At 46.6% G+C, this 27,394-nt stretch overlaps 1 protein-coding gene across 1 annotated transcript in view; it reads right to left on the bottom strand.

The window, feature by feature from the left end:
• ZNF143 (zinc finger protein 143) overlaps window positions 1-27,394 on the bottom strand; it is a 415,284-nt gene that overhangs the window by 82,742 nt on the left and 305,148 nt on the right. Inside the window, exons 8-9 of the mRNA XM_086955969.1 lie at window positions 17,571-17,693; window positions 1,806-1,881 (exon numbers count right to left, since the gene is read on the bottom strand). Coding sequence (XP_086812095.1) covers window positions 1,806-1,881; window positions 17,571-17,693 — 199 coding nt within the window. The remainder of the gene's footprint in view (window positions 1-1,805; window positions 1,882-17,570; window positions 17,694-27,394) is intronic.

The raw sequence follows: 27,394 nt of genomic DNA on the forward strand, positions 1-27,394 counted from the left end.
GTGCCAAGTCTCTTTCCCTAAACTGTACAATTGTTCCCCCAATTTGCAATACCTTTAGCACCCCCTGTAAGTCCCTAGTAAGTGGTACCCCAGGTACCTAGAGTAAGGAGACTAAAATTGTTACCCAAGGGCTGCAGCATGCATTGTGGCCCCTTAAGTGATCCCTCACCACCAACATGCAAACTTCCATTGCAGGCTGCATGCCTTGGTAAAGAGAAAAGTGAAAACAAGACATGGTATACATCCCTGTGTGCCATCCTTGCAGAGACTGCATGCAGCATATGTTAACCACCACTTAAGCCGGCCTTACAGCCCTAAGGAGGTGCGCATTGTACCACATATGCGGGTTAATCAGCATCAGCAAATATGCTCCTGTGATGTCAAAGTCAATTCTTAGACATCACAAGTGAAAAGGGAAGCCATTTTAAGAAAATGTGCTAGACACTGGGAACAACAAGTTCCCCAGCTACATGATGGCCTCACTGAAATCTATTGTGTTCGGTATCAAACACCTTGTACTAATGGACCCACACTAATTCCAGTGGTGAATTTATTAATACATGCACCCAGAGGGCACCTTAGAGGTGCCCCTGAAAACCTACCAACCTCGGGAAGTTCTTGTTGTTAAAAATGATATAAAATTACGTGTTATTTTTGTAAATTGGTCCCGGATTTATTCTTGAGTGTGTGTCTAATTTTTGCCTCTGTGAGTACAACAAATGCTTAGCACTACCCTCTGATATGCCTAAACTGCTCGCACACACTACCCCAAAAGAGAGCATATAGGATTATTACTTGTGCCTCAATAAACCAATAAGGCTCGGCTGGACTCTCTCTGCACAGTGTACCTCGTTTTGGTACACTATATAGCGAGACAGCTGCCAAGTGTAGGGAGTTACTAAGGGAACTGTTTTGTTTTTATATTTTCCAGTTCTTACTAAATAGTTTTGAAAAATAATGGTGTGGTGCCAATATGTATTACCTTTGTTCTGTATTTCAAATTACTTTTTTTTCTTATTTCAATTATGTATTATTAATTGTATTCTGAAAATATTACTGGATGTCATTGCCTTGCTCTACATTTATATTTTAACTATTATCTAGTAAAAAAAAGTATATTTGAGAACAGCTTCAGAGGCGTGAGGCAGACTGCTGCCCGAGTCCTGCTGACAGGCTTGGATGTCATGAATTTACAATAAAGATAACGTGCAGAAAATCAGAGCTGAGCAGAAGCTCCATAAAACCTTGTAGACTAAGTGAATAACAAAAGACCTCGCCCTGAACTACACTTTCACTAAAAAGAGAAAACAGTTGTAGTTTATAGTCTTATTTTAGTTTGAGGAAGAAACATTAATTTTATTTATTTTTTTCTGTACCGCAAACTCCACCCTTCCGGGTTTCAGGGCACTGTATAAGGAGTTTAGAAAACAAGAGAAGAGGATGCATAATGAAACAAAAGATGTGCAAGGCTGACGAAAGAATAAAAAGAAAAAAGTGAAAATAACGGTATGAAAGGGAAAGTGGAACAGTGAGGGAGAAGCATAGGCACACAGTACTGGTTGCAAAGGTCGTCATATTATGTGCCAATTCAGGAAACGTTTCTGAGTGCGCCTTAAGGTAGAGGCTATAAGCAACTGTTGGACGAGGTACCATCTTCCCAATCGAAAACGTAAACTGTACATCTTCCAATGGGAAACACAGAACAATGAAAAGCAGTACTTTTCTTCTACAGCTTCTTTAGCACTGTATTTATCCAACCATCAAATGAAATTTCAAAAACACATAGAAACGTACAACTTTCATACCTGTAGCAAATGCTTTTCCACAACCAGAATGCTCACACTGATAAGGCCGATCTCCCGTGTGGGACCTTTCATGTACCTAAAACATTAAGCACAGATGTTAAGTTTAAAACACTGTTCCTGCTCGGGCTTTGTGTGACTGTTGCCATGTCCCTTTGTATTCTGGGTCAAGCAAGCGAGCACTGTACAAAATATATCACTCGTACATTAAGCACCTCTTTACAGAACCTTACAAAAACATATGCTTTTCCATGTAATACATTGTATACATTGTTGCAGGAACTGCATGTACTATGCATTTTCAAAGTGGAAAGACACGTTCGTCCTTTTATTCCTAGAACTTTTACTTTTTTGTTTGCCTTACACAACAGGCACACATCTAGTTTTGCAAAGTAATACTAACAAGTTTAAAATTGTTAGGCGTTTTAAACAAATTCAAAAGCAGTCATTAAAAGTAGGCTTGGGTTTACGACAGGGATATATGAAGGGCTGCTGAAATCTATAGAAAGTAGAAACGTTCCTTTGCATGTTTCATCTGTACGTGCCAAAGAGGTTTCTGTAACCTTACTCCACTATAGGTCAGCTGTTCATTAGGTGAGATCATTGGTCAGCAAATAAACAACGGGATAATCAGGGTGTATGTCTAAAGGCTGCCTGTGGCAAACATGGCTCTTTCGGCTACCCTTTTCCTTTCCTAAAAGCCTATTAAAAATTTTGCATACATGAACCAGACAAGTATACTTAAATATACAAAGGGAGTTCAAATAACTGCAAAGGTTGCTATTTTATGATACTTTGAGGTCTGCAATCTAGGCAAAACTTACATTCCTAGGCCTGTGTGGTACTGAGTACTACGGTTGTTTGTTGCCCTTTTTTAATTAACCTTAAAAATATATAAACTACTTACCACATACTCACCAATACAAACATATATGTGTGGTAAAGACTAGCGTGGTAAAAGTAATTCCGATATAATAAAGTGCATTGTAATTGTATTTCGTGGTAAAGGCTGTTCCCTGTTGTTACGGAACGTGATAATAAATAATAGGCTGCAGTGTGAAGCAATGTGGTGGATTAGGCTCTTGGCTGCGGATTTCCAACCTGCTCAGATGGGTGTGGGGTATTCCTAATAAACCACTGTCTGGACATCTAATACACATCCCTAAATAATTCAGTAGTAATTATTAGAATTGAAACACATCCTGCAGCGACAACCATCAACTCTTTCTTAGGATTTCTATTAAGAGAATCAGGTCTCCATCCCGAATCATGGGATTTATCATGACTGAGGTTTAATATTTCTAACTAGCAACTGTCTCGGAACAATAAAGGGGTTACAGGGACAACACGACTGGTGGAGCAGGATATGCTCACCCTTTTGTTATTTCTCGCTTCACTAGAACAGTGTGCTGCAGGGTTTATAAGCATCTTTTCAAATTAAATGTCATAGTATATCTAGTGTAACAGCCCCACATTTTGCTCCGGTGACCTTACTGGGAGTTACCTTGCACTGGCCAGTTAAACTTTGCGGGAGTTCTGTACTGCTATCATGAAGTGCATTCCGCAAATGGAGGATCTGGTCTACATAACCCTGCATGCATTTTTTCAATTACCTAGAATGGAGGCAAGCATGAGCATAGGTCTGCCATATATATTTGTGACCAACAAAAGATCAGCTTTGTAGCCAAAGATACAAAGAAGTCAGGACATATGTGTGAGAGTTTGCCCAATTAGAGCAATGTATGTGCTCTGTGGGGTAAATAGAAATAAGAAGAAGGGTTCTCCCGCAATTACTTTGAGGTCTAGAGGAGGGAGTAATGAGGGGTAACAAACTATAAGAAACCTCTGGACTGACCTATATGCTTTTAAATTGACTCAATCTTCATATGGATGCAACACATAAACAGTATCAGACAGACATATGATATTTTATGTTGTTTGTTTTTATTTTGTATTGTTTTATTTCCTTTTTAATTTGTCGAAGTAAAAAAGTTTTTATAACATTCTAGTGACATACATTACATTGGTTCACTTACTAGGTTTTTCATATACAAAAGTTAGAACAAAAGAGAATAACTTAATGCAATCCCCAGATAAGACATCCAGAGTTTTGCAATCTCCTAGTACCTTGTACTGTCCAGGTATGGAGGCACTTTGTAACCTATTTTGAAATCTGAAATCTGAATGCAGAACAAGGTCATACATTCACCCCAGTACAATTCAGATCATCCATGGGAGTCACGACCTAGCTAACTGAGGGTCATTTTCAACTCCCTCTCCCCATGTGACTTTTTAGTCACATTTATTCTTTAAGTCAAATATGAATTGGTTATTGGTTTCATTTATAGGCATCAATTGATGGTTTCGGTGCCATCTACCATCTGTCAGCCAGGCTCATTAACTGGGTGTAAATATGTATATATTGTATAGATTACTATAAACTTTGTGGTGAGATATTGTATAGATTATTAAATGCTTTGTAGTGAGATTGAATTCGACATTGTATATAGGAATAAAATGTATTATAATGTTTTAATTTTAAATGTACATAGATGAATTTCTTTGGCTTAGAATGGCTACTGTCACCAGGTGATAGGAGAGATTGATTTAGATTGAACAAATTATCAAATGAAATGTAATTTAAATCATGTGAAGATTGAAAACTTTCTAGTATGCTAATGACATATATCTTTTGTTTCTTAGTCATTATAAGAGTACATGAATACAGATTTCCTGAAGAAGGCTCACGCCGAAACGCGTTGAAATGGAAATGGAAATGGAAATGGAAAAGCAACTTGATAAAGCGCGCTGCGGCCAAGCAGCTTCCTGGCGCTGGGGATTTGACCAGACTCACAAAGGGAAACCGGGAAGGCTAACCAGGAAATGCCTGTGAGAACAAGAAAGTTTTAAGAGCTTTTCGAAAGTGAGAGAAGATGGGAATAGAACGAATAGAAAGAGGAAGGCTATTCCAGAACCAGGGGGCCAGAACCGAAAATCGGGTGCCCCCTGTTCTGGATGTACGAAAACGGGGGATATGCAGGAGGGAGAGAGAGGAAGAACGGAGAGTGCGGTTGGGGACGTGAGGAGTGATGAGTGATCGATAAAGAGAGGGGCTGAGTGAGTGTGAGCCCGAAAAGCCAGACAGGCCAGTTTGAAGAAGGATCTAAGGTGCACAGGAAGCCAATGAAGGGACTTAAGTGCAGGGGTGATGTGCGCAGATAACTGCACATATATTATGTTATAAGTATTGTTTTTTTTTGTATGTACTATTTTATAAGACAAAAAAACACTTTCTAAAAAAAGATGATATAAAAAGTAATAAAATATCAGAATATATCAACACAATTATAGTTGTAGTTTAGTCATTAGCTTCCAGTTTTCTCTCTCGAGTACAACAGGCACAAAACCCGGTGCCATTTTGCTCTTCTTTACCACCAGTGTTGTTTCCTTGCCAGGGTTCATCCCATTAGGCAGGGGCCCCTTCCTTACAAATACAGTGTTCCCTGACCCAGCCTGAAAGCATCTGAGCTGACCCGTTTACCTGGACCCTGGAGCTCGGGCTCACATAGTTAGCTCCAATCATCTGAGGGAATCTATCTCCGAAACTGAAGCGTTTTAGTGTAAGGAACAGGAACTGCCAGTCTACCATATCAAAGGCTTTCTCTGCGTCTAGTCCCACCAACACCGCCGGAATTCGAAACCTGGATACCTTTTCCACTAGATGCAGAGTTCTACGAATATTGTTGAGCGGCTGACGCACTTTTATTAATCCGGAGTGATCCGGGTGGATAATATCAGGCATTAAATCCTCTAGGCGGGACGCTAGGATAGCGGAATATAACTTGGCATCCAGATTAAGCAGCGCTATTGGTCTGTAGGATGTGCAGTATTGGGGATCCTTCCCCGGCTTTGGGATAACTGTAATTAGAGACTCCGACATGGATGCAGTCAACTACTGTCCCTTCGCGATGCTGTTAAATAGAGCCGTCATATGTGGTAACAGTTCGGGCGTGTATGTTTTATAAAAAAATAGAGGTCAATCCGTCGGTCCCTGGTGATTTATTAGCCTTTAGTGCCTTAATGGCCTGGCTCACCTTCTCCTTGGCTATCGGGCTAACTAGTTTTTCCTGCCATGCGCCCGGGATTTGTGGGAGCGACAGTGTAGACAGATAGCATGGTTTTGGGCGTCGTAGGGAGCAGCCGTATATAGTTCCTGACAAAACTTCCCGAATGTATTTGCTTTAATCTGGTCGTCATCTTCTATCTCCCTGTTACCACTGTTGATCCCCCCAAACATATTCTCTATCTCTTTCCTCCCGGAGTTGCCATGCCAGGTGTGTCCCCAATTTGTTTCCTTGGGCATATGCGTTGCGTCACATACAGAGCAATGGGAATTCTGCTCTGTTTGAATATATTCCCTTTCAGAGCACTCAACCGTTGCTTCAGCGTGCGCATGGGAGTCTTTTTGAACTCGCCTTCTATCTGGGAAAGAGAGGCTTCCAGGTCAATCCTTTCTTTGGCCCTCTGCTTGTTTAAGGCGGAACTCAGTGTAATGCATTTCCCCCGCAGGACTGCCTTGAAAGCGTCCCAATTAACTTGGGGAGATGCATCTTTTGGGTTGTTTTGTTGGAAGTATTCCTTGAACGTTTCCCTCAATTCGGCCCTGAACAATCTGTCCTGGGTCAGTCAGGCTGGGAAATACCATCTTGGGGTCCCCGTTGCCCCCCCCCCCCATCGCATACAGATAGCCACAGGGCTATGGTCCAACAAAGATATAGGGAGAATTTTGGCGTCTTGGAGCGTCCCCCGTAATCCTTGGGACAGGAATATGTAATCCAACCGGGAATAAGACTGGTGGTCATGTGAGAAGAATGTAAAAATGTTTGTGGTCGGGTGGAGCTCCCTCCAAGTGTCTATGAGGCTCATATCAAGAAAGGCCTGTTTCAATGAGTTGGGAAAATAAGCGCATGCCACTCTGAGTGCGTGTGTGTGTCGTCTGTTGGATGCCAGGTAAGATTAAAGTCCCCAATCAGGAGGATATGGCCTACTGTGAACCCCCCTATTAAATCCAATAGTGTGCGCACAATGGACGCTTGGCCTTTATTGGGAACATAGGCCGAGACAAAAGTGACCTCCCTCCCTCTAAGTTTCCCTTTTACCATTACCACCCGCCCCTCCTAATCTGTCTTTACTGCCTCTGGTTGAAATTTGGTGCTGTTATGAAACATTAGTGCCACTCCATTATGTTTTGTTTTTGCAGATGATCTATAAATCAGAGACCAGTGTTTGTGCCTGAGCCTGAATTTATCTGAACGTTTATTGTGCGTCTCCTGGAGAGCCACCATATCGAACTGGTGATCTATCAGATATTTCCAGACCTTTTGGCGATTTAGTGGAGAATTTAGCCCTTTAACATTCCATGAAGCAATCGTTATCATATCACAAAGCCTAGCCTGTCACCTGCCAATTGTGGCGCCCTGCGAGCCCTTGTCTCCTGACCTCGTGGTACTAGCTGTGTCTGATAAATACTCCACTCCGGAGTCCCTCGTGGTCGTAGAAATCCCTCCCTGTCTCCCAGATCGCGCTTCTCCACCACCCCTCCCTCCCCAGGAAAAAAAGAAAAACCCATATGGAAAAATGCAACAACAAACTTCAGAAAATATTTGAACCTGATTTGCAGGCTTATTCACTGCCCGCTTTGGTAATGATCAGGCAAATAGGTGTCGGCTGTAGCCACGGGCTAGGCCCATCGCCCTCTGCTGTTCTATAGTACTCAACAGTGCCATAGAAGATTAGGGATCGAAGTGTTCTAAGGTCTCTGACAAGTTTGAGCCGGAACGCATGGCTAATATGTCTCTGTGCTCCAAGCAGACCCATAGATTGCGGCTTTGACTGCCCTCCTTAACGCCTCTCTCGACCTCATATTCCGGGAAGCGTTCAGGGGACCACCCACTGTTCAGAAAACTAAATTTCTATCCCTTGGCTCAAGTCTTCGTTTGGCGCCTCTTCAAGACCGCTTTCCACTGTGCTGTTTTCGGACGAGATGACTCCCCTGTTTTGTCTCTCCTGTTGAAAGTGTCCTCTTCAGGGGGGTGGCAGACCCAGTACTTCCTACGCTTCTCTAAGGTCTGTAATGTGGTATTGTTTGTTCTGATACTCGAAGGCCAAACCAAAAGGAAATGTTCAACGATATCTCACCTGGTCCTCGCGTAGTTTCTCCATGATTGCCCTGAAGGCCTTGCACCATTGTAATGTTGCCTGTAATAGGTCTTGAAAGAGTGCGCATCTAAACCCTTGGAAGGAAATGGAATCTTTTTCCCTGACTTCTTTAAGAATAGCCTCTTTGACTTTGTACGATTGGAGTTTGACCAGGATACTTCTTGGGCGTGTTCTCTCCCCAGTGGACCTCGGCCCAACCCTGTGTACTCTCTCTATTTTGGTCTTCGTCTGCTTACGCGCGAGAATCTCCGTAAAGAGCCCTTCCATAAAAGCTTCCAGGTCAGGCCCCTCCGTCCCCTCCTCTAGGTCTCCGATATGAATATTGTCTCCTCTGGACCTGTTTTCCAAATCTTCGTTCTTCAATATTGCCAACTGCAGCTACGCTTGCACGCGTTGAACCTTTTCTTACGTGTCTGTAAACTTTTTATCCAGTTCTTGAGCTTGAGCTTCCGTCTTTAGCAACCTAGTCCCTATCGAGTCAACATCTTGCTGCAGCGCAGACATTTTGCCTGAGAGGTCTGTTTTCAGTTGTTACACTGAGGCCTGGAAGTCTCTCTTTAGTTCATTTCGCAGTTCCAACTTGAAGTCCTTCAAGAACGCCAGCAGGTCTTCCTAAGTTAATGCCATTCCTGAATCGGTGCTCTTCTGTTCGTCTAGGTGTTTCTTCTCCGCCAACCCACATGGCTCGTCGTGAAATGATGTGGCTTGTCTTGTTGCCCACTGAGGCTTCCCAATGAGACTTCCGCGATGCAACCTGAACTCAGGGCTTGCTGTAGTGTGGTTCAGTAGTGTGAAGGCTTCCACTGGTGGCCATCTTAGGGTCAGGCATGGGGTGGATGTCCTTTCATATCTCTTCTTTGTGCCCTTCCCCCTGTGATGGGACTGGTCTTGGGTCCTCACTGGCGCTGCTACTACTCCTTCAAGATAACTGTGAGACTTCCTCCATGTTATAGCTGCAGGAGGGAGAAACAACTGCCATTTTAAGGTCAGGCAGGGCACCTCAGGACCACCTCCCCACTCACTCTGCTATCTCCTCAGAGGGCCCTGCACCACTTTAACGTCTCGTCGAGGGTTTGATGTCCCGGGGGTGGGGCACGTCCAGTATCAGCCACTCTCCGCAGCAGAGACGTTCTGCATGGTAAGCCAGCACTGCAACACATGTCTCCAGGCTCTCCTCCGACCGCTTGTCTTCAGACGATTTCTGCTGCACTCTGCCTCCCCTGCTGTTAGACTGTGTCGCGACTCTGTGTTGCTCCGTTACTCAGCCTCCAGCCCCCTCCGGCAGCTCAGGTCGGGCGCACGCAAAGGGTCGGCGCCATCTTGACTCGCCTCCACCAGTCGTCGGGCTCTCCCTTAGCTTCTGCGCGTTCCCTGCCCGATCTACAGGGACATCTTCACAACCCCGTAGGTGTGATTATTGGCTTTGTTGAGGCAGAAAAAAGGCTTCAGAGAGGCGGGATGCGACGGAGCTATCACGGATCACAGCCATCCTACTTGGCCAAGCCCCCTCTTTACTCATTTTTACAGGAACTAATGTTAATAGTAGCAGTGACAGGTGCTGTGATGGAGGTCTGCTTTTCGAGATTACGTGAACTGTTTTTTTGATTTGTGTCCCTTAAGAAATGTTTTAGAGTTGATGATTTTTCTGTAGGAACTAAATAGTTTCATGACCGCTTAACCGCTGTGGCAATTCTGCCGCGGTGCGGCGGTTTAGCGGAGTGGACGGGGCCGCTCACAGCCATGTTAAAAAACATAAATAACAAGGAAGTGCTAATCTGTGTTCTTGTCACGCCGTCAATGGTATTTACCACTAACCTCTGAAAGATGTCAGCAGGAACGATGGATGGAAGACTAGACCCCCTCCTCTCCAGAACGCACAATACACAGTGTAGGGGTAACACAACTATGCATGAATGCCTCCCGGGGAAAAAAGGGGATTAAAACAAGACCTGAGGTTCCGAAGGGCTTCCTAGAAAGGTCTGGATGCCGTCCACCCACTCTCTCACCAGTCTCTATGACCCTCAGGTGTGTGCTGCAGGTAAGGAAGGAACAAGAACCAACAATTAGAAACCCCGTACTACACAGGAATCACAGTAACAAATAATCTCTAGAAGATAGGTACTAACGGTTGAGTGGAACTGGAACGCTTAAAAAGACCTCAGGAAAATAATACAGGAAACAGTACTTCATCGAGTAGAACCAAGCCTTCTCAGGAGCAGCCTGGCAACAGGTGGTCAAGGTTTCAGATGAAGACAAAATCAGCAAGGAAGGTGCGAAATAAAGAACAAACAAAATCAGCAAGGGTTTCTTCGTGTAGCGCGCACCGGTACCGGCACGCCTGGATGCACCAAAGGAATTCCCCAGGAAGAGTACAGTGACGGAGACGACAACGCGCTCCTGCGCGGGTCTCACAAACGCCACTCGCTAGAGCGAGGCCGCCCGTCTTATAAATGCGGGGACTCACTGAATGTAGCACGAACACAAAAATAACTGGATCGAGAAATGCTGGGAAGCAGAATCCGTTCTGCTCAAGACTATCAAAGTATCTGGATCTCCGCTCCGGCTAAACAGGCAAGGCTCCGTTCAGACCACACGCAAGGTCCTGATTGACAAGCCCCGAGCCGTTACCTCGGAAGGCTTTTGTAAATCCAACGCTTCCGTTTCCGTGTCTGATGGGTCTCTGGGGAATGTAGTCCCGCAATCGCCAGGCTCCCTCCAGTGGCGATATGCGGTAACCACATCGTCTGACTACCGCTATCCGTCCCTTCCTGACCCTATCACCCATGGTAAGCGCTCCTGAGCCCCCTCTCAAGGACCGACGTCCCGGCGGTCGACCAGGCTTGCCAGGATGAGCTGCATGAAACTGGTCTACCAACAGAGGGCAATGCAAATTGGCCAAAGGTTCCCAAGTCCTGTCTTCAACTCCATACCCCTTCCATTAAACCAGGTATTGCAACCTCCCACGGGACAGACGGGAATCCAAAATCTCCTCCACCTCATACTCATCATCCCCGTCAAGATCAATGGGGCCAGGGCGAGAGGGAAGACGCATACCCACCCGACAGGGACGAAGCAGGGACACATGGAACACGGGGTGGAGCCGCCAAGAAAGGGGGAGTGACAATCGGACAGCCACAGGGTTGACAATCCCCTCAATCCCATAGGGCCCTATGTACTTGGGAGCCAACTTACCCCTCCCTTTCAAACGCAGGTTCTTAGTGGACAACCAAACCTTATCCCCCACCTTGTACTCGGGTTCAGGGACCCTCTTCCGATCAGCACATCGTTTCTGGGCTGCTTGAGACAGAGCCAAGTGGTTCCTAGCGTCGATCAAGACAGCCCTGAGATGAGCATGATGCTCCTGAATGGAAGGGTGAGTGGAGGTGACAGGCCACTCGAAAGGGAGCATATCAGGATGGAACCCATAGGAACAAAAGAAAGGCGAGCACCCTAAGGTGGAGTGTTCAGCGTTATTGTAGGCGAATTCCGCCATCCACACCAGAGGAAACCAGTCACTGGTGTTCTGCAGTGTGAAGCACCGTAAGTATTGTTCCAGGGACTGGTTAAGCCGCTCTGTTTTGCCATCTGTTTGAGGATGGAAACTGGTCGATAACCGAGCTTCCATATGCAATACTTGACAAAGAGCCTTCCAAAAGCGAGAGGTAAACTGAGAACCCCTGTCAGTGATTAGGACTCTAGGTATACCATGAGCTCTCACTACATGCTGGAGAAACACCAAGGCCAATTCAGAGGAGGTAGGCAGTTTTTTCAGGGGAATGAATTGACCCATTTTTGTCAGATGATCTATTAAGACTAGAATCGTGGTATAGGTCTCACACGGGGGCAATTCCACTATAAAATCCATCGATACTGTATGCCACGGAGAAGGTGGAATGGGGATGGGGCGTAGTAATCCCACAGGTTTGGAATGACTGGATTTACTCTGAGCGCAAACAGCACAGTTCTGTACATAGTCTTTGGCATCTTTTCGCAGCGAGGGCCACCAAAAGGAACGTTCCATATTAGCGATGGTCTTGTATTCTCCCAGATGACCTCCCAGCGTAGAATCATGACACCAATGCATGATCCGCTCCTGGAGGGTGTTCAAGGGCACGTATAAAGCATGATAATGGTACAGTAGGTCATCCTTGGAGCTTCTATGTTCCGGTTCTTCCTGCATCCATGCAGCGCCATCAATTCCTGACACGGCTACTTTGACGTCGTCCAAGAAATCCTGTGATATCACAAGGGCCAGCGTCGATTCCGGAAAGGCCGAGGGAGAAAGAATGGGAGGAGGCTCTGTATCGTCCTTCTGCAGGGGTTCTGTGAGGTCTACCCTGCGGGATAGAGCGTCAGCCTTGCCATTCTGGGGTCCAGGTCTATACTTTATGATAAAATCATAGTCCGAGAAAAAGAGAGACCATCGTAGCTGCCCGGGAGTTAGTGCTCTTGCAGTTTTCAGAAACAACAGATTTCGATGATCCGTATACATCTCAACTGTATGTAGAGCCCCTAACAGATAATGCCTCCATTCTTCACATGCCCGTTTAATGGCCAGCAGTTCTTTATCTGTGATAGAATAATTCACCTCACAGGGTGTGAGTTTGCTGGGAAAAAAGGCCACTGGATGTAACTGTCCCGTTTCTGGATGTCGCTGGGACAACACCCCACCCAAGGCATACTGTGAGGCGTCCGTTTCAACCACAAACGGCAGATTGGGATCCGGATGCCGCAGAATAGGAGCTTGAGTGAATCGCCTTTTCAACGTTTCAAAGGCTTGATCCGCTTCTAGAGTCCACTCAAAGGTTACATTCTTTCTCAGCAATCTGGATATGGGAGTGATAATGCGAGAGAAATCCTTGATAAACCATCTGTAGTAGTTAGCAAACCCAAGGAAACTCTGTACAGACTTAACATGTGTAGGGGCTGGCCACTGGGTTATTGCTTCTACCTTGCTCATATCCATTTGGAACCCCTGGGCGTTGATGACGTATCCCAAAAAGGCCACCTTCTCAACATGAAAAAGGCACTTGTCTAGCTTGGCGAACAGGGAATGGATACGAAGGCGATCCAGTACTGTTTTCACGTGGCAGATATGTTCTGTGATGTTACGAGAATAGATCAGGATATCATCGATATATACGATACAGATCGTTTCCAACAGCCCTCTTAATACTTCATCCATGAAGTACTGGAAGGCGGCAGGGGCGTTGCATAGCCCAAAAGGCATCACTTGGTACTCGAATAAACCGAACTTCGTACGGAAGGCGGTTTTCCATTCATCTCCGGTCTTCACCCGTACCAAGTGATAAGCACCACGAAGATCCAGTTTGGTAAACACCTGAGCCCCTCGAAGCTGGTCCAAAAGAACGGGTATGAGGGGGCAACGGGTATCTATTTTTTATGGTCACTTTGTTGATAGACCTATAATCTATACACGTTCGGAGTTCATCGCAGTCTTTTTTCGATATGAAGAAGAGAGGAGACGAAGCAGGGGAGGTAGAATGGCGAATAAACCCCGAAGCAAGGTGTTCCTCCAAGTATGTCTTCAAGTATCGTGTTTCAGGCTCGGTCAGAGCATACACTCGGCTGCAGGGTATATCTGCCCCGGGAACGAGATCAATTCGACAATCGTAAGGTCTGTGTGGTGGTAGCCTTGTTGCTTTCCTTTTGTCGAAGACATCCAGGTAAGACGAGTATTCACAGGGAAGAGAGGTAGCACAGCAGTACATTCCTTCTATACATCCTTGGGCAAGAAGAGCAGCCTGTGTTTCACTGTTGTCATCTGACGCCACAGGAGGGCAGCAATGTTCTCGACAGTACTGAGATGTCAAAGACACCGTACGAGCAGCCCATTTCACAACTGGATCGTGTAATGTCAACCAGGGCATTGCGAGGATGAGGCGGAACTGGGGAGCGTCAATGATGTCGAAACGTATGGTCTCCTGATGATTCTCACCTACGTACATCACTAGGGATACTGTGTGAAAACGAACAGGGCCAGAGGTCAGGGCCTTACCATCCACGGCTTTCACCATTTCAGGGATCTTTTTCTTCTCATTAGGAATGCCCATCCTCCGGGCATACTGTTGATCGATAAAATTCCCTGTGGCCCCCGAATCCAACAGGGCAGACACTGTAAACGAATTGTCCTCGGTTATTCTCAAAGACACAGTAATACTCATATGAGCCACTGAAGGCTGCATGGTATTTGCAAGGTATAAAGGGATCCTTTCTTCTTTGTCCAAACCCAAGACGGAGACCCCGTCCGTACTTGGGCTCTTCAGTTTTCCGACTCCTGTGTTACTGCAACTTGGTTCCGGGGACCCGGACTAGGATTGGATGTTTTTCCTCTAGCCCGGCATTCTTTTATGAAATGGCCACTTTTCCCACAATAGTGACACAGCTTTTGCAGGCGTCTTTTCTCTCTTTCTTCAGGAGTCAAAGGACCCCTCACCCCTCCGATTTGCATGGGTTCTACTCCCATCCCAGGTTTGGTATATTCCTCTGGTGGAGGGCGAGGCTTCGGAAAATACGAACGTACTTCTCCTCTATTCTTGTCCCCTTTTCTGTCTTGCACTCTGTGGTCAAGCTGAACCGCAAGATCTATCAATTCGTCACATGTCTTGGGTAGTTGTACCACTTGGGAGAGCACGTCTTTTAACTCCCCACGTAATCCTTGATAAAACAAAGAGGTGCGTTTTTCAGGGGGCCAGTCTGTTTCCACTATTAGCCGATTAAAGGTGGTGATGTATGTCAACAGATCTTGTGATCCTTGACGAAGTGTCATCAGTTCACGATCTAGAGACAGCATGTGTGTTTTCCTATCAAACAACTTTCTCATTTCGCTACAAAAATCCTGGAAGTTGTGTAGCACCGGGTCGTTCCTTTCCATCAACGGAATAGTCCAACTGGCGGCATTTCCCCCCATGTATGACATCATGAACGACGTTTTGGAAGCATCATCCACAAAAATGGTTGGTTTACAGAGGAAATGGAGCCTACACTGGTTTAGAAATGTTTCAAATTTCTTAGTGTCCCCATAGAATCGCTCTGGAGGTGCTAATGGTATACCTGGGTTTTGAATGACATGGACTGTGGGACCAGGACTGAAAGGAGAGGGAGTAGAGGGTTGAGAAGCAAAGAACCCACCTCCCATGGCCGCCCCATCCGGATTTTGAGTAGGGTGGGGAAGTGTTGCCTCTCTAATATAACTCCTCCCCTTTCGAGAAATGCCTGCCACCTCCCGTCTTAGCGAACTCACTTCTGTTCGGAGGTCCGCATTCTCTTGTCGTGTGGCATGTACCTCCTGTTGGAGTGCAGTTACACTCTCCAACAAGGTAGCCAACACTGTATTAGTATCCATCGCTCAGGCTGACGAATTTCGTGGGCTTGTCAATCTGTCACGCCGTCAATGGTATTTACCACTAACCTCTGAAAGATGTCAGCAGGAACGATGGATGGAAGACTAGACCCCCTCCTCTCCAGAACGCACAATACACAGTGTAGGGGTAACACAACTATGCATGAATGCCTCCCGGGGAAAAAAGGGGATTAAAACAAGACCTGATGTTCCGAAGGGCTTCCTAGAAAGGTCTGGATGCCGTCCACCCACTCTCTCACCAGTCTCTATGACCCTCAGGTGTGTGCTGCAGGTAAGGAAGGAACAAGAACCAACAATTAGAAACCCCGTACTGCACAGGAATCACAGTAACAAATAATCTCTAGAAGATAGGTACTAACGGTTGAGTGGAACTGGAACGCTTAAAAAGCCCTCAGGAAAATAATACAGGAAACAGTACTTCATCGAGTAGAACCAAGCCTTCTCAGGAGCAGCCTGGCAACAGGTGGTCAAGGTTTCAGATGAAGACAAAATCAGCAAGGAAGGTGCGAAATAAAGAACAAACAAAATCAGCAAGGGTTTCTTCGTGGAGCGCGCACCGGTACCGGCACGCCTGGATGCACCAAAGGAATTCCCCAGGAAGAGTACAGTGACGGAGACGACAACGCGCTCCTGCGCGGGTCTCACAAACGCCACTCGCTAGAGCTAGGCCGCCCGTCTTATAAATGCGGGGACTCACTGAATGTAGCACGAACACAAAAATAACTGGATCGAGAAATGCTGGGAAGCAGAATCCGTTCTGCTCAAGACTATCAAAGTATCTGGATCTCCGCTCCGGCTAAACAGGCAAGGCTCCGTTCAGACCACACGCAAGGTCCTGATTGACAAGCCCCGAGCCGTTACCTCGGAAGGCTTTTGTAAATCCAACGCTTCCGTTTCCGTGTCTGATGGGTCTCTGGGGAATGTAGTCCCGCAATCGCCAGGCTCCCTCCAGAGGCGATATGCGGTAACCACATCGTCTGACTACCGCTATCCGTCCCTTCCTGACCCTATCACCCATGGTAAGCGCTACAGTTCTACACTTACCCTGGCCCAGGAAGGAAAAAGGAACAGAGGCTGGATGGTGGAAAGCAAGAAGGAAAGAAAGATAAGGAGGACTGGGGGATAGGGAACCAGAGTTGAGGTACAACTTATGGAGAGAGTGAGGTTAGATATCAGGCACAAAATAAGCAAAGTGAGGGCTGCCAAGAAACAAGCGTAGAGTACTAGGGTAAACAAAATGGAAAGGAAAAAATAAAGTCAATAGAGAAGTGTGTCAGAAAGGAGAGGAGAGAAGGTCAGACCATTCTGGATAGGTATACGAAAAGGTGAGAAGGAGGAGTATGAAAAAGAGAGAGGAGGGGTCCCAATATCAAAGGGTAGAAATTATCAAAATCAGGAATGGGGAGATTCCCCTTGCATAAGCAAAATGGAACAGTGGTCTTTTATGAGATCCTAACAAAGAAGGACACATGCATTTTTAACATGGGAGACATTCACCAGGTTGGACTTGACAAATTAGCAAATGTCTTTCATTTTGAGAAATACAGGAAAAAAGCGTATCCATGTCTTGCTTAGCTCTAACAATACCATAAAAAGAATTGCTTTTAGGTATTAATTAATGCTGTTCTTCGCTGTTTTCCCGCATTGTAGAAATAATAAAGATCATGGAGAGCCAACAACTACGCTAATGGAGGAAAAGCAAACATCTGAAAATGTAACTCTCCAGGCAGCATTTGTCAGACAATCTGCCATATGTACTTTCCCCACATCCATGATACTGTCATCTTTGCATTACTAAACCTTCTAGTTGCATTTTTTTCCTTTATCCTATAGTCTGACCTAATTTACAAAACAATTATTTAGATCACAGATTTCTGTTGCAAAAAACCTCATCAATTTCTCTCATTTTTGAGAAAAAGGTGAACACAAAAACACAAATCTGAAGTATCATTTTTTCCCTAAAATGAGATATACTATAACCTAAAAACCTTCACTAAAACGGTTACTAAATGTTATATTCACATAAGGTGAGTTATTATAGAAAGAAAGTAAAGCATTAACATTTTTGTTTGTCTGGAACAAAGACCAACTTAGCAGGTCTCTGTACTGCTGAGTGTAGACTGTAATTGTTAAGAAATAACAAACAATGAATCTGGTTTTCCTACCTTTAGGTGATGAGCCGTTGTATAAAGTTTCCCACATCCATCATAATCACACCGAAAAGCTTTCTCTCCAGTCGGTAGTGGTTTTGGTGTTACTCCTCTTGCTACATGACCTTGCAAAACAATCTAGGATAAAGCAAATGTTAAACAGCTTGTATGAAATTTAATCTCAAAATACTATCAGTCAAACCTTTGTTTTAAAATTAAAATGAAGATAAACTAAATAAGAAGGCCAGCCTCTCCTGGGTAATATAAGATTTGAAGCTCGTTGCTCAACAACCCTATTTGCCTTTGTTCTAAGGCTGTAACTTCGGGCCAGGAGTAAATAAAGTATTTCAACATCACCAGTATTGTCAAATTTATTGCCAGTGTAATTGAGAAAGCTAAGAGTGGGTTCAGAGATTGAGTTGTGTAGTGGCATATAACATCACTGTAAGTAAAAATACAGGTATAAACACAATCAATAACAGCATAACACATGATGATATATGATAATATAAATATGGCTATGTACGTAGATTACAATGGAAGTAAACATTCTGAGGCCCAGCACAAAATACACAAATCAATACAAAACCACGTTGAATGTTGCAACAATGTTGTCTGTCATCCAAGAGGGCAAAACATATCAAACGTTAGAGATTACATTATCTTGCGGATGCCAAAGCTGCAATTTTTGAGTCTAGTGCAAAACTACTGAATTACAATTTGAAGGCCTAGCATCTGGAAAAAACATGCATCAATGCACAGCTAGCACAGCAGATAGCAGCAGGATGAGGCAGTGGATATAAGAAACAGCCAGAGCTATTATCAGGGTGAATAATGATACAAAAGTATACAACAGGTATACAAGGAAAAGCTCTTACCTTACTTAGATCGTTTTTGTCTGACAGAGAGCAGTTTGTTTCGCTCTCCAAATTCAAATCAGATATTTTGACATTGCTGTGCGGGTTACCCCAGGGCTCATCATTGAGCCTGACCCTTTTTAGGTTTTGACTAGCCAATGCTTACGAAGTAAGCATTCGCTAGAAAAAACCTAATGAGAATAGTATATGGGGCTTGGAATCCGCCCCGTCTTCTATTGGCTAGCTCCATAAATGGAGGCTAGCCATTGGAAGACTGGCCTGTCCGTCAATGCCGGACCAGATTCGGGGGCGTTCCCGAGAATTTTTGGCTTTTGGCTACGTAACGCTACGTCAGCCAAAAGCCGGGAACGCCCCTGAATCTGGTCCGGCATTGCCGGCACCTGCCTACTTATTTGGCCGATTTTCGAGTATTTTGTCCGCTGGCAGGTGCCCACCCTGCCAGGGACCTTGCCGCTGTTGTGGTACCCCGAGCGAGTGCCCACCTCGCTTAATATTTAGATTTAAGGCCGGTGCCCACCCGGCATTGCTCCGTGTATTCACCGCCGCGGCCCCGAGTGAAAGGAGGAAGCAGCGCCCGCCTTCAAGCCCGGGCCGCGCTGGGATTGGCCCAGCCGGCCGAGCCCCCTTCCGCGTCATCGCAGGAGGAGGAGGAGAGAGCCGGAAAGAGGAAGCAGCCTGCACGTCCGTCCCGAGGCTCCCGAGCACAGGAGGAGCCCCGGGGAAAGAGAACGTCCCTCCGCGGCCTCGGAGAGTCCCGAGGAGCGGGAGCTCTCCTCCAGCAGCCGCCGGACCCGGTGAGTGCCTGCAAGGGGAGAGTGGCGTCGGGACACATTGTCGGTGTCCGCCCCCCCCCCCCCCGTAGTTTGATCTCGCACCCATTGATGTTTAGAGCCTGAGAGGGCTCTGGGAGCAGTTCGGTACCGAGAGCCTTGCGAGGCTCAGGGGGCCACCTTGTTGAGAGACTTTCCGCGGCCGGGTCCATTGGTCACCGCTTCCCCCGGGTTCTCTTTCGGAACATCGTGTATCCCTCCATTGTCCGACTATCAGCTCACGCTTGAGCCCTTGGTGTCTAATGACAAGACTGATGCACGGCCTCAGCTCTCTGCATCTTGCCTTCTGGAGCGGCGCCGCATCTTTGGAGACAACATTCTGAACATAGTAAAGAGACATCACAGGGCTTTTCTGGAGTCTTTGGATTCTCGCTTGGTAGTGCCTGATGACAGCATCACCCGCTGGCACCCTCGCTTTAATGTAGATACTGTACCAGATATTCCTGCTGCTGAGCTCCCGCTGCCTCCACAGGTCAATACGTTGACGACAGCGCAAGACGTGCTGAACTTGGCTCGTGGCATGATGACACCCAAGATGGAAAAAGCTCTCACAAATCTGGCCTTGCGGACTGTGGAATCTAACGTGGCAGAGACGAAAGAAGCAAACCCAGTGAAACCGGGCCCCGTCGCTAGCGTTCCTGTGGCCTTGAAGGGAGTTCCAGAGTCCCTCCTGGAGAGGATCCGAGCAAAGGAAGCTCAGAAGATTCAGGCCTTAATGACCCGGAACCCTCAGCAAGAAGAGCGCCTCGCTGTGATGTCCAGGCTTCCAGAAATGGCCCGGATATTGCGAAACGTCTTTGTGTCTGAGAAGAAGTCAGCTCTGACCATGGAGGTTTCCTGCAACAGAGTGATCGGCAGCAATCGCTCCTCAATGACGCAGAGAGAGATGGAGAAACACCTTCGCCTCCTCGCTGAACTGGTGCCCAGCTGGCTTGGCATTCACACGATCCGTAAAGAAACTTACTTGAAGTTGGATAAGACCGTGGAACTCTGCGTTGTTGTGGAGGCTCTGGATAAGAAAGTGAAGGAAGAAGAAAGACTGTAACCTCTGCGCTTTCGCTTGGACTTTATTTACACTGGAATGGGACTTTAAGCTTTGCACAGCCCTTTCAAAGCGTTACATGACTGAGCAGACTTTTACTATTGCAGCAGATCAGTTTTGGAAATTTAGTATTTGTCGTCAGTAATACTTGATGCAGATTGTGCATTTTGTTTGAAGTATGTTGCAAGATTATTGGTACCTGGAAATTGCTGTTTTGGTCCGCTTCTACGGGTCTTTCAAACCTTGTTTTTGCTGATACGTTTTCCAATTCTTCTACCGCAGACGCCCCCTTTTAAAAATGCTTTAATCAGCCAAGATTTTAGATTCAAAACAGATAATTCTTGACCAAGCTAGTCGAACAATGTCAGCAAGACTTATTTAATTGTTTGTCTGTGGTCTTGGTGCACTGTACAATCTATCAACTATAGTCTTCTCAAGTATGTGGCTGATGTGAGATGGGTTGGATTGGTGGGGAAGGCAAGGGTCAAGACTAGATTTGTTCGTTTGCACCACATGTAAATATGAATAGGGGTTTGGGGGTTAAAACCACCTTTTAGAATCATGAAGTTTCTAGTCCCTTTTTATAGAGCTAGCCATGTTAATTTGCACATGTTTGTATTTTTATTAGCCTATTATGTTTGGGTCTAACCTTTGTGCCATCTGTTCAGCCTGTTTGTATGCAAAATATTGTTTTAATTAAAAAGATCCCACAGATCCACTATGCAGTATTTGCGCAGGGTGGGGAGGGGTGGTAAAAGGCAGTGGTTACTGCATTAATGGAGGTGGATGAGTCTTCGCTGCGCCGCTCACCGGGCGGGTTCGAAACTGCGGCTGCCTGCAACGTTTAACCTGCTTCCGTTACGGGGCAGTTAAAGTGTTGCACGCGACAGCAAAACGCATCCAATAATGACGTGTGTTTCCTGATGACAGCCGTGGCAGCCATGATTTACTTCCTGAGTTAGGTACTGTGGGTGGTGTTATTCGTTTGCAGTTGTCTATGTGAAGAAACGATCTGCTTCTGCTGAGGATCACCGGTGAAAATCAACCTGCGTGGAGCCGGGACACTGAGCATCCTATCCTTGCCCCACTTCTTCCCGGTTTGCCACCAGCGGACCGGGCCTCCATCATTGATGGACGCCAAAGCTCCGCTTTGCAGATTTGCTGCCCTGTCTCCGGTGTCGATGAGAGACGGAACAAGCTGTGCGGGCCAAGAACCTACGCCAGAAACACGAGCGAGTTCAAAGCGAATGAAACAAAGAGACACCTGATGTCTTCTAACCAGTGGCACAGGTGACCGGGCGAGCAGCGCACACCAAGGCTTGGCGACACAAGAGGAGGAACTCAGAGAAAGGATTCCTCATCCCAGCGCGACCTGTGGCAGCTGAGCCCTGCGGGTGGTGGCGCATGAGTACAAGAGTAGAGACGACTGACTGCCCCTGACTGCATAGGTCACAAAGCGTCCCCCAGTGGGATATGGCTGGCGTACAATCCTGAGGTGTTCAGCAGCTGACGCGGTGTACGATCCAATCAAACACATTCATTTTCATTCCTGTGCTGAGCCCGGGTAGAAAATAACATTCTGGGGAACTTTACGGCTGTTGTAGCACTGATTTGCTCACACTTGCAACGTCTTAAAACAAACCAGCGACGGCTGAAGCGGCCTCCAATCAGAGCAGCGGCCTCGTTTTTAATGTCACAGGAGTTCATTGAGAATAAGGGACCAGGTGACCCCTTGACTCAGCACTGCTGAGGGGCGGTGAGGGGAGCCCCTGCGTATAATTCACCTAAGGAGCCGAGCCGGGCTTCACCGTTGAATCAGCAGCAACTCCTGAAAGATGGAGACCGGCCCTATCCGCCTCCACCACACGTCCCTAAACTCTGGGTACTAGGGCACAAGGCCGCGCGCCTTTTATGCCCATTCAGGGCATACAATGAATCCATTTAACCTGAAAGTTCTCGGAGTTAGTGCATTATTTTGAGACAGAATGGCTTGAGACAGAAAGAGGCAAGCATTGCTCACGGTTTCAAAGCTGAACTGTCTGGAAACTGAGAGAAATATCGGGTTAAATCAATCCATTTTACTCTCTGCAGGTGCGTAAAACAAGCATATGCAATGACCACTATGATACGATTCCTGCGCTTTATGCCAGCGGGACATCCCAGGCACCGGAGCGAGTCCTGTACATTAAATAGCGAGTGGAAACGGTGGCCCTCATGTCACTCTAAAGTCCACCAGTGACCAGGGGGGAGTGAACCGGTCTTGCTGCCGCCCACACTCTGCGTGTTAGCACACCTCTGCGAGCCCCTGCCGCCCCCCGCCCTGCTCTGCTGGGCCCTGCTGCTGCTCTGCGCCCCGGAGAGCTCCGCGCTGGCAGACTTCTCAGGTAAGACCCTCTCTGCTTCCCAGCCTGCCCTCTCCCAGCCTGCCCTCTCCCAGCCTGTACTCTCCCAGCCTGTACTCTCCCAGCCTGTACTCTCCCAGCCTGCCCTCTCCCAGCCTGCCCTCTCCCAGCCTGCCCTCTCTCAGCCTGCCCTCTCCCAGCCTGCCCTCTCCCAGCCTGCCCTCTCCCAGCCTGCCCTCTCCCAGCCTGCCCTCTCGCAGCCTGCCCTCTCGCAGCCCGCCCTCTCGCAGCCCGCCCTCTCGCAGCCTGCCCTCTCGCAGCCCGCCCTCTCGCAGCCCGCCCTCTCGCAGCCCGCCCTCTCGCAGCCCGCCCTCTCGCAGCCCGCCCTCTCCCAGCCCGCCCTCTCCCAGCCCGCCCTCTCCCAGCCCGCCCTCTCCCAGCCTGTCCTCTTCCAGCCTGTCCCCTCCATGACCTTTCCCAGCCTGTCCCCTCCCAGCTTGTCCACTTCCAGCCTGCCCTCTCCCAGCCTGCCCTCTCCCAGCCTGTCCCCTCCCTGCCCTCTCCCAGCCTGTCCCCTCCCTGCCCTCTCCCAGCCTGTCCCCTCCCTGCCTGTTGTCGTGTCCCAGTGGCAGCAGGCAAGAGCGTGCACTGCGTCCCCGAAGTAACAGCCCTAAAGCAAGCAAGGAGTACGCCCCCCTCCCACCAATCCCTGATAGGTAGTGGAAACTGTCCAAACTGGGGTGCAGACATACCCCTCTCACCTTTCGGCCTGGTCCCACTGCACCAGCCGCACTACTTCCCTACTGACCGTTCTCCACTTCAGCTCCGTCTAAATTACAATTCCTGCTTGTGACCCTTTTGCCAGCTAGTGCTTGTTTTCATGACCCTGTTGCCTGCTTGTGCCTCCGTGTGCCCCTGTTGCCTGCTTGTGCCTCCGTGTGCCCCTGTTGCCTGCTTGTGCCTCCGTGTGCCCCTGTTGCCTGCTTGTGCCTCCGTGTGCCCCTGTCGCCTGCTTGTGCCTCCGTTTTTGTGCCCCTGTCGCCTGCTTGTGCCTCCGTGTGCCCCTGTTGCCTGCTTGTGCCTCCGTTTTCGTGCCCCTGTTGCCTGCTTGTGCCTCCGTTTCTGTGCCCCTGTTGCCTGCTTGTGCCCCTGTTGCCTGCTTGTGCCTCCGTGTGCCCCTGTTGCCTGCTTGTGCTGTGTGGGTGTCTGTGGAAGGCTCTGTGTGAGTCTGTGGAGGGCTCTGTGTGGCTGTGTGTGTGGGGGGCTTTGTGTGGCTGTGTGTGTGGGGGGCTCTGTGTGGCTGTGTGTGTGGGGGGGCTCTGTGTGGGTTTGTGTGTGTCATTTGCGAGAGATAAAGCTAGTGGCATTGTAAATAACAATGCCATTTATTTATGTTTAAAAAAAACATAAATAAAAATAATGTCAAGAGCAATGCCAATAGCTCTAACTTTAACAAAGGCAAAACCATTGCATTGTAAATGCTTGTTAACATCTACGTTGCACCCCTGGCGCATCTGATCAGATCTCTGGGCTTTTCAGCAATTTTTTATGCTGACGATACCCAAATTGTGGTATCAGTGACAGGCTCACCTTCGAACACAGCGTCACAGTGCTTTGCCTGCCTTCGTCAAGTCGGGGACTGGATGGCAGCTACCTGTCTGAAATTAAATTTAAATAAAACTGAGGTTCTATTCTTTGGCAGCAACACCTCTTTTTGGTCCCCAGCTCTCTGTCCATCGGAACTGGGTCCTTTACCGGTCTCTGCAACTAAGGTAAAAAAATCTAGGAGTTACCTTTGACTCCAATCTTACATTCAAAGGCCATGTGAATCAGGTCACCTCTGCATCTTTTTATACATTAAAACGTCTTAGAAAAATCCTTCCATTTATTCCTGTCAATCTGCAGAAGTTGATGATCTCTGCTCTGATTCTGTCCAGAGCCGATTACTGTAACGGTCTCTTCATCAACCTTAGAACCAAATGTCTGACCAAATTACAGATTGTACAAAATTCTGCGGCACGCATCTTGCTGGATATTCCCAAGCACAAATCTGCTGCAGCTGCGTTAAAAGAATTACACTCACTGCCAGTGAGGATATTTATTGAGTTTAAGGCCCTTTGCATAGTATTCAACGCTACCCATGACAGCCATTTTCAAGCAAAACCGCCGGTATGTTCCTACACGACACTTACATTAGCTGAGTCCCACAATCTGGTTATCCCTAGGTTCAGGAAAAGCTCCTGGGGTGGCAGAAGTTTCCTGGTTGGCACAACTAGAATTTGGAACTCTCTTCCCCAGAGTTTAAAAGACGAAACACACCTGTTGGCTTTCAGGAAAGCACTAAAACATGGTTGTTTAATCTCTGAACTCGGAATTAAGACCCTCCGGTACCTCTCACTTGATGAGCCAGCGCCTTGACATCTTTGGATAATTGTATTGCACTTTATAAATCTTCTTTTCATTTCTTCTTTTCATTTCATTTCAATAGCAGAGAATACCACACATATTTGGCCATATTCAGCCAAGGAAAACTAGGATTCAAAGGTCACTGCTGACTGGATGTCCTTTGAGTCAAAGAAGAAACTGCTTTAGATTCCTCTAGAAGGAAACAATAATTGTGATTAAGATGTTCACCAGAAGGTATGAGTCTGAGTGAGAACTTGTTAGAAGAGAGAATTACCGAAGATAATGATGCTTTGGGAGATTGAGGTGGTGAGTTCTGAGTAAATGCAGATATTCAGACCAATTTGAAATTGAAACTGAAAGTGAAATATGTGGCAGTTCGTTAGCCATCCAGCATGGTGGCGGTACAATTGACAAAATGAGGAAAGTGGTTGGTTAAATGGAGTGCTGGTGACAAAGCTGAGGATTCCCCACAGAGCCTGGAAGACGTACCAAGATGTACCAAGAGGACCAAAGAGGAAGCTGGTAAAATAATTATTTTTGAAGTGTACAATTTTATTGAGCGCATTGGTTGCCTCTTTTTGTCATCCAAGATAAATCTAACATTATAGGTGTGAGACGTGGGAAGAATATTGATGGGAGGAATATTGTTAGAAAGAATTGGAAGTTACACATCTGGGTCCATGAAAGAGGAAAAGTAGATGTATGCATTATTACACATGTCTACTACACAATTCTTAGCTGAAGGCGGTTTCATTACTGCACAAGAATAAATGTGCTACAGTTCGGATCAGCTTAGAGAACACAAGGTAATCAGATATACGTCCCAAAAGGTCAAATACACAACTCTGGAATAATCTATGAGATCCTAATGACCAAACAAATGACTATCTCAAAAAGACACCCATGTGCTGGACTCATAGTTATGGTATCTGTACACAAGAAGTGTAGACATGATTCTTCCCACTTGCATTCAGAAACAGAACACTCAATTTTGCCCAAAGCTTCTCAGCTTCTATGAGCTTTATGTCCTTCAATGGACTCGAATTTGGCATTGACCAAAAGCCACCTGTCTCTTAAGCACTCCTTCTTTTCAAAGTCAGACACCTCTGAGCTTGAGAGACCAAAGAAGAATCCAGTGCTGGGAAAATCACACCCCATGTGCTTAAAATAGCTGAAACCAAAGGGGGGAATGAGTAATGTCTGATTTGAGTCTGATACCACATGAGGAGATGAAAGTAGTACATAGTAACACCTGCCACAGATGCGGGCCAGTGAATACTGACTGCTCCAGGAGCTTGAGAAACAAGCATTTGCAATGCAATAAGTCTCGCATTTGCGAGAGTTTGAGCTATTGGCATTGTAAATGACAATGCCTTTTATTTATGAATTTTAAAACTTGCAAGCTGTGCATAAACAAGCACATTGTACTTATAAGAAGCAAGGCTGGAAGTCTGTTTTGCTGCCAGCCTTGCTTTTCTAAAGCAAGGACTATGTGTACAAAGTGCGTGTTTATGCACCGGTTGCAGGTTTTCAAAACAAATTAATAAAAGGCATTGTCATTTACAATGCCTATAGCTCCAACTCTCGCAAATGCGAGACCTATCACATTGTAATTTTTTCAATTTTTTTCCCGTGAGTTAGTCACTTCTATGTGAATTAGTATAGGGGCCACCTTCTGCTATGAGACAAACTGATTTGAATGAGAGGTGACTTTGTACGAGTTAGGCACTCAAGTCTGAATTAGAGAAGGGGAAAACCCTCTGCAATGAGTTACGCAGTGATGTGTGGGTGTGTGAAGAAGGGGTGCCTTTTTCGGGAGTTAAAGGGAGAAGTGTGAATTAGTGCAGAAGTCAACCCTCTGCCAGCAGTGGAACACTGATGTGTGTGTATGAAGGAGAGGAGACTTTGTCCATTCCATCTATCCAGAATTGGACCACCTGGATTGAAGAGCTGCATGCAGTCCTGTTAACTGGCACAAGGAAGAGTCCACAAGATTGTAGAGAACGCCAACCAAATCCAGAAATACAACAAAGGACTGAAGGACAGTACCTGCACTCGGGCATATAAAAAAAACTGGCATCCCGGGGGCAGAAAGTGCCTATAAATAAACCCATCAAAAACATAAACACCTAATAAACAAAAATGCCTGATTATTAAAAAGGAATAGACCAAGATATTAGATTTGTGCAAATAAAATAAACAGAAGCAAGACAGTGAAGGGGCAGGAGAGAGTGAGACGGAAAGAGAGGAAGAGTGGAGAGGCCAAGACAGTGAAGGGGCAGGAGAGTGAGACCGAAATAGAGGAAGAGTGGAGAGGCCAAGACAGTGAAGGGGCAGGAGA

Source organism: Lissotriton vulgaris, chromosome 2_1, assembly GCF_964263255.1.
Source record: "Lissotriton vulgaris chromosome 2_1, aLisVul1.2, whole genome shotgun sequence".
Lineage (NCBI taxonomy): Eukaryota > Metazoa > Chordata > Amphibia > Caudata > Salamandridae > Lissotriton > Lissotriton vulgaris.